This window comes from Arachis hypogaea, chromosome 13, assembly GCF_003086295.3.
Source record: "Arachis hypogaea cultivar Tifrunner chromosome 13, arahy.Tifrunner.gnm2.J5K5, whole genome shotgun sequence".
NCBI classification, from domain to species: Eukaryota; Viridiplantae; Streptophyta; class Magnoliopsida; order Fabales; family Fabaceae; genus Arachis; species Arachis hypogaea.
In genome coordinates this window covers 81,921,510-81,934,603 of record NC_092048.1, presented here as the reverse complement: position 1 = coordinate 81,934,603, position 13,094 = coordinate 81,921,510, and the positions used below count along the sequence as shown (strand labels likewise).

General features: G+C 40.2%; 1 protein-coding gene across 1 annotated transcript; it reads left to right on the top strand.

The window, feature by feature from the left end:
- Positions 1–4,159: 4,159 nt before the first annotated feature.
- LOC140177636 (uncharacterized) lies at positions 4,160–5,267 on the top strand. Its single transcript, XM_072210779.1, has 2 exons — positions 4,160–4,285; positions 4,641–5,267. The coding sequence occupies exons 1-2, from the start codon at positions 4,160–4,162 to the stop codon at positions 5,265–5,267; spliced, it is 753 nt and encodes a 250-aa protein (XP_072066880.1).
- The last annotated feature ends 7,827 nt before the right edge of the window (positions 5,268–13,094 follow it).

Sequence of the window (13,094 nt, the reverse complement as noted above, 5' to 3'; positions counted from 1 at the left end):
TAATCATGTTGGGGAAGGTGTTGGTAGCCATGTTTGGCAGGAGAGAAGAGTTCTAGACTCTTATATCAACCCAAACCCAGGAAACTGTGGAAGTAGCATCCTAAAACCTACCATTCATGCTAACAACTTCGAGTTAAAGCCTCAACTCATCACCCTTATTCAAAATAACTGCTCATTTGAAGGAAGTGCATAGGAAGATCCCAACCAACACCTAACCACATTTTTTAGAATCTGTGATACAGTAAAGGCTAATGGTGTTCACTCGGACACCTATAAGCTGCTGCTATTTCCCTTCTCTCTCAAGGATAAAGCAGCAAAGTGGCTGGAATTATTTCCTAAGGAAAGTTTGACAACTTGGGAAGAGGTGATGAACAAGTTTTTGGCAAGATTCTACCCTCCCTAAAGAGTTAATAGATTAAGAGCTGAGGTGCAAACCTTTAGACATCAAGATGGGGAAACTCTCTATGAAGTTTGGGAAAGGTACAAAGAGTTGACAAGAAAATACCCTCTAGACATGTTCAATGAATGGGTACAACTGTACATTTTCTATGAAGGATTATCACAAGAATCAAAGAAGGCTTTAGATCACTTTTCAGGAAGCTCTCTCAACAAGAAGAAGACAATCGAAGATGCCATAGACATCATAGAAACTGTGGCCAACAATGAGTACTTCTATGCCTCCGATAGAAATCCAAGAAGAGGAGTAATGGAGCTCAATTCTATGGATGCTCTGCTGGCTCAAAACAAGGTGATCACAGCTCAACTAGCAGCTCTAACAAAGCAAATGGAGAAGAATCAAGTCTCAGCTATCCATGCTCAAGCACCTATGTAAGAAGAAGATAACCCAGAAATTGAATGTGAATGGGAGCAAGAAAACTATGTGAACAATTCATCCAGACCACCATATGACCCCAATGCCAAAACATAAAACCCAGGTTAGAAGAACCACCCAAATTCTGGGTGGGAAAACCAACAAAACAACAACCAAAATCACAAACCATATCACTCTAACCAATACAACAACCCCAGCCATCAATCAAGCAACCATAGATCCTACGATAACTCACAAAATGCACCCTACCACTCCATCCAATAACCATTCTCAAAATGTATCATCCTCAGCCCCACAACCATATGATAACAGCAATAACTTTACAAGATTGGAGGCTGCTATGTCAAAATTGGCAGGGAGTATTGCCACTGTTTGTAGAGAGACAATTGCAAGCTAAAAAAAGGTAGATGCAATCCAAGTGGAGGCTAGATCCAACATAAGGAACCAAGGGGCAGCAATTTCAAAACTGGAATCATAACTAGGGAGCTTGTCTAAACATATACTAATGCCTACACATACATTTTTCAGTGATACCATGGCCAACCCAAGAGGGGAATGCAAGGCCATCACACTAAGAAGTGGGAAGGTGGTGGAGGAGATTTTCTCAAACCACAACTTGCAAGAAAAAGAAGCTACAAATCACTCAAAAACTAAGAAGGAAAAAGGGACACCTGATCCAGCTCCACCAAAGCAAGTCTTGAAGGCTTATGTACCAAAAGCACCCTACCCACAAAGGCTAAGAAAGATGGGAAAGATAGCCAGTTTCCTAGGTTCCTAGAGATCTTTAAGAAGTTTCAAATTAACATACCTTTTGCTAAGGCATTAGAGCAAATGCCATTCTATGCCAAGTTTCTAAAGGAGCTCATGACAAGGAAAAAAAACTGGGGAAAAAAGGAAACTGTAGTGCTCACAGAGGAATATAGTGCCATCATACAAAAGAAGCTTCCCCAAAAGATGAAAGATCCTGGGAGTTCCAAATCTCCTGTATTATAGGGGATATAAGCATTGAAAAGGCATTGTGTGATCTGGGAGCTAGCATCAATCTTATGTCCTTGGCCATGATGAAAATAATGAGAATTGAAGAAGCCAAACCAACAAGAATGGCACTTCAATTAGCTGATAGAACATTTAAGTTTCCTCATGGAGTGGTGGAGGACTTGTTGGTCAAGGTAGAGGAGTTCATCTTTTCAACTGATTCTGTTGTGCTTGATATGGAGGAAGAGGCTAACACATCAATCATATTAGGAAGACCATTCCAAGCTACAGCTGGGGCCATAATTGATGTACAAAAGGGAGAGTTAGTCTTAAGACTACATGAAGAAAAGATGGTGTTCAATGTTTTCAAAGCAATGAGCTACCCAAAGGAATTCATTGGTGAATGCATGATGGTGGACACAATGGAGAAGCTAGTTCAAGGAGTCCTAGAAGAGGAACAATGTTAAGAAACAATGGAGCAAGATCAACAAGCATCATGTGGTGAACTACCACAAGAAATCATAGAAGGCTCAATCATGCTAGATAAGGCAAGCAAGAAGGAAGTGGAAGCACCAAAGTTGGAGCTGAAGACCCTGCCTCCAAGCTTGAAGTATGCCAACTTGGGTAACAATAACACATATCCAGTAATCATTAATTCAAGCTTGAGTGAAGACCAAGAAGAAGAGCTTATCAATGTGCTGAGACAACACAAAGATGCCATAGGATGGACACTTTCAGATTTAAAGGGGATAAGCCCTTCAATGTGCATGCATAAAATCCTGCTTGAGGAAGGTGCCAAGCTCTCAAGACAGCCACAAAGAAGATTAAATCCAACAATGAATTAAGTGGTTCAAAAAGAAGTACTAAAGTTGTGGCAAGCATGGGTGATCTACCCAATCTCAGACATCCCTTGGGTGAGCTCAGTGCAAGTAGTCCCTAAGAAGGGAGGAATGACAGCTGTGCCAAATGAAAGAAATGAGTTGATACCAATAAGAACAGTGACTGGATGGCGCCTGTGCATAGATTATAGGAAGCTCAATGAAGCTACAAGGAAGGATCACTTCCCTCTACCGTTCATGGATCAAATGTTGGAGAGGCTAGCTGGACATGAATACTATTGTTTCTTGGATGAATACTCAGGCTACAATCAGATTGTAGTGGACCCTAAAGACCAAGAGTAGACTTCCTTTACTTGTCCTTATGGTATTTTTGCATATAGAAAAATTCCCTTTGGATTGTGCAATGCACCTGCCACATTCCAAAGGTGCATGCTGTCCATTTTTTCTGATATGATTGAAAGGTTTATTGAAGTTTTCATGGATGATTTTTCTGTGTTTGGTGATTCATTTTCCAGGTGCTTACACCATCTTGCTTTGGTACTAAAGAGATGCCAAGAGACTAACCTAGTTTTAAATTAGGAAAAGTGTCATTTTATAGTCACCAAAAGGGTGATCCTTGGCCATAAAATCTCTAGAAAAGGCATAGAGGCGGACAGAGCCAAGGTGAAAGTGATTGAGAAATTACCCCCACCTTGCAATGTCATAGCAATTAGAAGTTTCTTGGGGCATGCTGGGCTTTATAGAAGGTTCATTAGAGACTTTTCAAAGATTGCCAAACCTTTAAGTAACTTGCTTGTCTCTAATGTACCTTTTATCTTTGATAGAGAATGCATGCAAGCCTTTGATAAGCTTAAAAGCAAGCTTTCCTCTGCACCTATTATAGCACCACCTAGCTGGGATTTACCTTTTGAATTGATGTTTGAGGCATCAGATTTTGCTATTGGTGCTGTTTTAAGACAGAGGAGAGACAAGCTAGTGCATGTCATCTATTATGCTAGCAAGATTCTTAATGAGACTCAAAGGAACTACACCACCACAGAGAAGGAACTCCTTGCTATAGTCTTTGCATTTGATAAGTTTAGATCATATCTCATTGGTTCTAAAGTCATTGTGTTTACTGACCATGCAGCTCTTAAGTACTTGTTCACCAAGCAAGAATCTAAGCCTAGATTGATAAGATGGATCTTGCTAGTTCAGGAGTTTAATATTGAGATTAAGGATAGAAGTAGAGCAGAGAACAAAGTGGCTGACCATTTATCAAGAATCCCAAATAAGGAAGATGAAGCACATAGCCCTATAGTGAATGAGAGCTTTCCGGATGAACAGTTGATGATGATCTAAGAAGCTCCCTGGTTTGCGAATATAGCCAATTTCAAGGCTATTGGAGAGCAACCTTCCAATATCAACAAGCATATGAGAAGAAAGCTCATCAATGATGCCAAGCACTACATTTGGGATGAGCTCTATCTCTTCAAGAAGTGTGCTGATGTGATTCTAAGAAGATGCATTTCTCATGAGGAAGGACAAGAGGTCCTTTGGCATTGCCATGGATCCACATATAGACGACATTTTAGCCCACAATATTCAAGGTGTTGCAATGTGGATTCTTTTAGCCCACAATATTCAAGGATGCAAAAGAGTTTGTGACATGGTGTAATGAATGTCAAAGAGCTGGCAACCTACCCAAAAAGAATGAAATGCCATAGAGATTCATCATGGAGTTGGAGTTGTTTGATTTTTGGGGGATTGATTTCATGGGACCATTCTCACCCTCATACTCAAACAACTACATATTGGTGGCTGTGGACTATGTGTCAAAATGGGTAGAGGTTATATCTACTTCAATAAATGATAAAAAAGTGGTGATTAATTTCTTGAGAAAGAATATATTCAGCAGGTTTGGGGTTCCAAGAGCTCTTATAAGTGATGGGGGAACTCACTTTTGCAACAAGTAACTTGAGATACTCCTCCTAAAATATGGTGTCAAACACAAGGTAGCCACCCCATACCATCCACAAACCAATGGTCAAGCTGAAATTTCAAATAGAGAGCTGAGGAGAATCCTTGAAAAGACTGTTGGAAACTCAAGAAAAGATTGGTCCAAGAAGCTAGATGATGCACTATGGGCCTATAGAACAGCTTTTAAGACACCCATTGGTATGTCTCCATACCAACTGGGATTTGGAACGGCTTGTCATCTACTAGTGGAGCTTGAACATAGAGCATTTTGGGCTCTAAAGATGTTGAACTTTGATAATCAAGCTGCTGCGGAAAGAAGATTGCTACAACTCAATGAGTTAGAAGAATTCAAAACTCAAGCCTATGAAAATGCCAAGATTTACAAGGAGAAGACAAAGAAATGGCATGATCAAAAGCTAGCAAGAAGAGAGTTTGTAGAAGGTCAAAAAGTGCTATTATACAACTCAAGGCTCAAATTTTTCTCAGAGAAGCTAAAGTCAAGATGGTCTGGACCCTTCACAATCATCAAGGCTTCTCCTTATGGTCATGTAGAGCTTATGAAGGAGAAAACACAGAGGACTTTCACTGTCAATGGCCACAGGCTTAAGCATTACTTGGGGGACTCATTGGATGAGCAAAAGGTGAACTATACCCTCAGTTGAAGAGGAAGAATCATCAAGCTAGTGACGTTAAAGAAGCGCTAGTTGGGAGGCACCCCAACACTCATATCCTTTCCATTTCATGCTTTCTAAAGTAGTTTATGTTTAGTCACTAAGGTTGTTTGATTTTATTTTTAGTTATCAGTTAAAGTAGTTGATAGCTTCCTTGATTTAAGTTTCAAAAGTTTTCTAGCTTGCTGGAAGTGCAATCTTGCTTGCTACACTATATGAGGTTGATTAATTGGGCTGGGAAACTAGCTTAAGAGCTAAGTTTGGTGTGGCCACTAACCCACTTAATTTGAGCTTACATCAAAACAATTGAATTAATCTTAGGAGTAAGCCCAAATTTAAGTTTGGTGTGGCCACCATCATAAGAGATTCATACATACAGCCCAATGGATTCATGTTTAAAGGCAATTAGTAAATTGGTATGTGCATAAAATGGCCAGTTTATTGTGTACATATGAAATGGAAGTGCAAGAATGTGAAAGAATTAAAATTATTCCACTCATAATGTACACAATAAAGTCCAATCATGAGACCAATTACTATATGCAATGAATTTACGTTTGGTGTCCAAAAGATACCCATTAAATGCCTTTTAACTGAAAGAATATGAAGCAATTTCTCTGATCACTAATGAGGGTTTATGACTGAATTTTTAGGAGAGAAGCGGGGCCCACATGACACTGATAACTCATCAAGTCAAGGAGTCAAAGTGTACTTTACACTTTGGAACTCAAAATTCAGAAGAAGCTGAAGAGCTAGGGATTGGCGCATCTACCCACGCTAGGCGCCACTCCCAAGTGGGAAAACATTCAATTTTTATCTTCAATTCCTACCTTCCAGATCTCTCTTCTTACCTCTATATATTGCACTCACCCTTTCCTCTTCTCCACACTACAAACCTCATTCCTCACAACTGAAACACCCCTTCTGCACTTCTTGCTTTCTTTCGTTCTCTCCTTCTTTATTCTTGCTTTTTTGATTGGGACAATCAAGTCCTAAGTTTGGTGTTGGAGCAAACCTTTGATTTGCTTTCTTTTTCTGCTCTCTTTTCTTATCCCTTCATCACCCTTTCAACTCTTCTCTTATCATCCAAATGGCACCACCAAAAGCCACTTCATCAAAGAAAAGAAAGACTAAGAAAGCTGGCTCTGGCTCATCAAGCTTCAATGAGTTCAAATTCCTCTCATTCTTCTACCAAAACCAGTTTTATGGGTGGGTGAGTGAGAGACAAATAATCCCTGAAGTTGGCTTCCAACTAGGGAGGGATGAGCACAGAGAAATCAATATTGAAATCAACAATAGAGGCTATACACTATTATGCAACCCACCAAAGAAGGTGGTGGAGAGCTTGGTAAGGGAATTCTATGCTAATGCTGTCCCACCAAAGAGTATTGATTATAGCCCTGCCAACATAGACAAGATGCTGATGGTGAATCACACAAGTTCCACCCGGAGCTATGAAGAAAGGGTGAAACAACTTGACCCTGGGTTTGATGAAATCCTAAACGAGATTTGTGTTCTAAATGTTTAATGGATCAATGACAAGGATGGGAGGCCAAACCAATTGAGGAGAAGAGACTTGAGCCCCAAGCTAGAGGGTGGCTAGACTTTGTGAGAAGATGCCTCAACCCCACCTCTAATACTTCAGAGGTAACATTGGAAAGGATTGTGTTAATCTACAACATCATGAAAGGAAAAAACATCAATGTGGAAGAGATGATTGCGAGCAATATTCATAGGGTATTGAAGAGCACCAATGATTGCACAATACTTGCATTCCCAAGCATCATTCAGAGGCTTTGTGACGAGGCTGGAGTGGAGAAAATAATTGATGAAACATTGGTGGAGAAGGACAACCCAATCATAGCCAAAAAGATGGAGAAGGTGGTGGCCATCAACCCACTGCAAAGAGCAAGGGAGCATAGGGCTCATGTGCCAAGACCACAAGGGCCACCACAACAAGAAGAAGATTATATTCAACCACCATATCTGTCACTTCTAGCACCATATCCACAATTCCCTGAAGGTTTCAACTGGGAGAAAATGCAAGAAAATATTCACCAAATGCAAGGAGATATCAACCATTTGAGAGAAGATGTAACTCAACTAAGGGAGCAACAAAAGCAATGGGACCAAATGCAAGAAAGTATTCAGCAACTCCAAGGGAGTATGGAGTACATGAAGGAGCAACAAGGCCAATTCCACTGGGGAAAAATGCAATGTAGCCTCAAAAAAATCATGGAGCAACAACAATGGCAGCAAAAGAACCTTGCTGAATTTAGGCATCTCCATAAGGCTAGAACCACTTCAAGGAGGCAGTATGATATAAACACACAAGCGAAGCTGAATCACTTGTGTAATGCCGTGGCCGTCTTGAACCCTGGTTATCCAATATTCATGCAAGGTATGGAAGAGATGAGTTCTAGGCAAGAGGAGATACTAACCAAGCACAAAGAGGATGAAAGAGTTTATATGAGGAGGCTAGGCTTTTGGAAGCCAAAAGACACCCCTGCACATGAAGGAGCATCCAATAAGAAGGATGGTGATGAATCCTCCTCAAAGAAAAAGGATAAAGGGAAAGGGCCTATGAATTGAAGCCGCTCAAAGATTACAAGGTTGTTGAGTCCCATTGTTAAAAATTTCATCTCTGAATTTCTGTTTAGTAGTTTGCATTATTATGATAGTTGTTATTTAATTTTCTTATGTTTTAGAGTCTTTTTATGAGTCCTTTATGTTTATGTTTATATTTGAGAAAGAGAATGTCCTTTTGTCAAGTTTTCATCACTTCAATAATAAAAGTAGTTTGTTCTCATAGAATCAATGATGAGTTATTACAAAAACAAGAGAAAGAGACTAAGACCCAAGTGAGAAAATTCAAGATTAAGAGATGGGGAACAAGTATGGATCATGATTGAACATCTAGAAGTAAATAAACCCATGAATTTCCATAGAACCAAGAAGTAGTAAGCAAAAGACCCAAGGCTCTGAGCATCAACTACTAGGATAAAAGAAAGAAACAAATAGTTCAAAGAGCCAAGATCCTAGTAGATGCTTGTGGTGAAGATGTGTCAAGAAGAGAGACCTGGGCAAGTAAATTCTTAGGGGTGTTTCAACACCTAGTAGCCTAAAACCAACTAGGATGAGAGTGCTAATTGAAAGCTCAATCTAAAGGGTCGTCTTAAGACAAAACACTTAGAGTCGTGGTCAATCAAATAATAACAAAAGAGAAGTGAAAAGAAAAAGAACAAGTCTTACTACTTCAAGGTGACAATCAATAGAAAGGGCTCTAAAGGTAAGCACTTAAAAAGAATCCTCAAGGGTTTAAGAGTTCATTGTGGTATGAAAATAATAAGGTTCATGCATGAGTTGATACTTTGCCTTTATCTTTAATTGTGAACACATTCTTGTAAGGGTCAAGTCTCAATCCTTTAAGAATAATTTGCATTGATTTGCTTGGGGACAAGCAAAACATAAGTTTGGTGTTGTGATGATTTGCATCATCTACCTCTTTCTCCTATCTAAAAGGACCATAAAAAGAGTGTAATCTTATTCAATCAATGCAATTTCATGAGTTAAATGGTAGATATTATGGTATATTGCTTTGAAATAAGTTTTTGTTGAATTTCAGGTGAAAAGAGCAACAAAAGAAGAAGGAAGCAAGAAAGAGTAGCTGGGCGTGTGAGATTGGCGTGCCATTTAGTACAAACGCCACCAAATTGTATGGGCGTGGCACGCCAGCCAAAAGGCGTGGCACGCCAGTTAGTAAATCCAGAGAAGAAGTCCATGGAGCTTTCAATGGGCATGGCATGTCAAGGCCAGGCGTGGCACAGCAGGGAGATGAAGCACAATGGGCGTGGCACACCAGTTATAAACTCCAGAGAAGGGACAATGAGCTTTAGTATGGGCGTGGCACGCCAGCCAAAAGGCGTGGCACGCCAGTTAGTAACTCCAGAGAAGAAGTCCATAGAGCTTTCAATGGGCATGGCACGCCAAGGCCAGGCGTGGCACGCCAGGGAGATGAAGCACAATGGGCATGGCACGCCAGTTATAAACTCCAGAGAAGGGACAATGAGCTTTAGTATGGGCGTGGAACGCCAAGGCCAAGCATGGCATGCCAACCATAAATTCCAGAGAGTATTCTTGAAGGTCCATAAGGGGCGTGGCATGCCAGGCTGGGCGTGGCACGCCCACTCCACCATCTACAATGGGTGTGCCACTTGAGGTCGAAGGCATGGCACGCCAATGCATTTGAGGAGAGGAGCATGGAGGAAGCACCAACAAGGGCGTGCCACTTGAGACTTAAGGCATGGCACACCAAGTCAAGAATGAATGGGCGTGCCACTTGGGTTCTAGGCATGGCACGCCAAGGCTTGAAGAGACTCAACACCATAATGGGCGTGCCACTTGAGATCGAAGGTGTGGCACGCCAGTTCATTGGTCCAGAGAGGAAGAATGCAGCTTCTACAAGGGGGCGTGCCACTTGAGGTCGAAGGCGTGGCACGCCAGCACAAGCCCCCATGGAAGAAGATTATTGGGCGTGCCACTTTGGACTTTAGGCGTGGCACGCCAAGGCAACATGAAGAGGGGCGTGCCACTTGATGATTGAGGCGTGGCACGCGAACATCACTCGCACCAAGGGCGTGTCACTTGGGACCTAGGTGTGGCACGTCAATGTAGTTGACCAGAGAAGAGAATGAAGCCTTCATCAAAGGCGTGGCACGCTAGCTACTGTGCGTGGCACGCCAGTTTAACATTCCAGAGAAGAGGGGGGAAGAGTTCACTAAGGGCGTGGCACGCCAGAGCTGGGCGTGGCACGCCAGACCTGGGCGTGCCACGCTAGTTCAAATTTCCAGAAGAGGATGATCATGCTTTATTGAGGGCGTGGCACGCCAGACCTAGGGGTGCCACGCCAGTTCAAGTATCCAGAGAGGAAGGATAGAAGAAGCCACTATGGGCATGCCACTTGTGCTCGAAGGCGTGGCACGCCAAGCTAGCTTCATGAGAAGGGCATGCCACTGGAAGCCAGGCATGGCACGCCAAGCCAAGCTGAGAAGCTGGGCGTGACACGCCGCTCACACGTTGCTTACACGCCAGCCACATAGTTCATTGTATGAGTTTTTCCTCTTATTTTCAGTTGTAATTTTCTTTTCCTTTTTGTAACTTTTAATTTCTAGTGCTAGGAGTAGTATAAATATCCCCTAGGAGTACTGAAAAGGGGGTTGGCTAGGACGTTAGAAAGTTGGGTTGATAGTTTAGTTTTACTTTTACACTTCACTTCATCTTCTTCCATCTCTTGTACTTTTCTCTAAGCTATGAGTAGCTAAACTCCCTCTCATTGGGAGAGTGAGCTCTGTTGTACTTGATGGATTAATGATAGTGAATTTCTTCTTGTCTTCATTTTCTCTTTGATTTTCTAGAAGAAATTTATTTCTTCATGTTAGTGTTCAATAATCTTGGAAAAGCGGCTGAAAGCAAAATAGGTTTCAAGGGAAACTTGGAAAAGGAAACATGAAACCATGCTTGAAATCCCTTTTCACACTTGAGTAGATCTGGGTTTTAGGATTGGATATGGTGACATGAAATCTACCCATTATTTGGATCTATGAGGATGTGTGGTATAATCAGGGACCAAGCTTATCTCTCTTTATGAGCAATTAGACCAAGGAATTGGCTGATTATCAAGATTTGAGAGAATTAATCACCAAGGTATTAGGGTTCAATCAATCATGATTGCCAAGAGGTTAATGAGTTGCATGATTGAAGAAGAGATGATCTAGATCTAATCCAAAGAGAGCAGCATCTCACAATCCCAATTTATGTTCCCCATTCTTATCTTCCCTATTCTTTATATCTTTCTTTAATTTTTGCTATTACTCATTCCTCATTTATAATTCAATCATCTATGTTCCAGCATTTTATATTCTTGTTATTTACTTTTCTGCATTTTATTGATTTTCTTTACCTTTAAGTCATTTACATTTCTGCTAATTTAGAATTCTGCACTCAACAATCTCTATTGCTTAGCTTGACTAATTCACCCATTGCTTAAAGTTGCTCAATCTACCAATCTCTGTGGGATTCGACCCCACTCATAGTGAGTTATTACTTGACAATACTTTGGTGTGCTTGCCAAGGAACGGATTCATTATATAGTGAGTGAATTCTGGTCATCACAAACCCTTAACTTAAAAACACAATAAACAAAACTTTTGATTCTAAAATTAATAAATCTCCAAAAAAACCTAGACCAATTTAAATACTCACTATTTTCAATAAACACTAAGGCATATCAACCCTCAAATTCACATAAGTTCAACATTTTAGAAAAAAGTTTACATTTTGGTACCTATTGGAAGAGGTGACAGCAAACTAAGTCCAACCAACTTCATCTCCTTCCCTATTTAGAATCTTGCTGTCGGCGACGTCGGTGTATGGCCCTCCGCCGAGACAATCAAACAGGAGCTTCTCATGACCAAAGGCTCTGATTACATGGAGGAGGCACGCGGCGTGGAGTAGTGAACAGAGAAGGCATTTATGGAGTCGTGGAGGAAGACAACGTGCTGCTGGCCTATTGCTGTGTGGAGCCTTGCCAGGGAGGTCAACGAAGAAAGAGAGGCACTACTAGGACGGGAGAGGAAGAGGAAAGGGTCGCGGGATGCAACTCAGGGTTGGTGCTATCTGCAGTGCCGATGGCAGAGCAGCGGAAGCATGATAGGGGACGCTGAGTCTCTGATTGTGGGTGTGGGAGACTGACTTTCGGCGCAGGAATCATTAAGGAGAGACAATGTTAATTGGGTTAGGTTAGGTTACTTGGGGAGATAATGACGGTGGCTATAATGATAAAAGAAAATTATTGTAGGGATAATGAAATTTTTAATTTAAAGTACTGAAAACGGAGCTTAATCAGCTTATATAGAATTTTTGATTTGAAGTAATGGAGGGGGGTTTAAATTTTGAAATTATACGATTTTTAAATTAATATAACTTGTTTTGTTTTTTGAGTTACTAAACTTTTTTTTGCTTTTAAATTTTCATTTTGATTTTTTTTAAAATTTAATTAAATAAAAATTTTATAAGATAGATAAAATTTTTTTAATAAACATGAAAAATCTTAATTCGTTATTTTTTTGGTTGATCGAGCTAAGATTATAGTTATCAGAACCAGCAATTAACCCGATCAAATTACTGAATCATTGGGTTAGTGTGGTTCAATTGGTAGGTTATTGGTCTAACTGTTTAATTCGGTAATAATTGAATAAATTTATAAAATTATAAAAAAAATCAGAATTTAAATATTAAAATTAAAAAATAAATGATAATAACATTTTATATTATTTAAATTTGATTTAATTAAATTATATGTAAATTATGATATAATTCATACTTTTATATAATACATAAAATAATGATCAAATATAATAAAAAATCTACTTGTGGCACATATAAAATAATATGGTATATATAATTATAAGCATTACATCTATTGAAGATTCACTTGTCATAGTGAGATGGGGCTTTTACTCACTCTCAGGTTCAAGGATTGAACCTTAAAAAACCACTTTTTGAAGGGGATTAAAATAGATACTTTTACAGTGATCCACATCCCGCTGGTCTACGTGTGGAGTGTGTGAATCAAGGAGGAAGTGCAGGTCAACTGCCTAAACCGAGTCCGGTTCGCAACAAAACTGTCCGATTTTAACTTTTGACCACCATTGATTGAGTTAATTGCAAGTCCGATCTTAATATTGCACCAAACCGGATAGGACATCAATTTACTGTTTTTTCAGTCGAACCAATCGGTCCGAACCAATTCGGTTCTGA

What these genes read in the sequence shown, in the direction of transcription:
- LOC140177636 (XM_072210779.1), top strand. Translation starts at nt 4,160, where the DNA reads ATGAGGAAGGACAAGAGGTCCTTTGGCATTGCCATGGATCCACATATA. An exon ending in ATATTCAAGGATGCAAAAGA is followed by an intron (nt 4,286 to 4,640) that starts GTTTGTGACATG and finishes GTCAAACACAAG; the next exon opens with GTAGCCACCCCATACCATCC.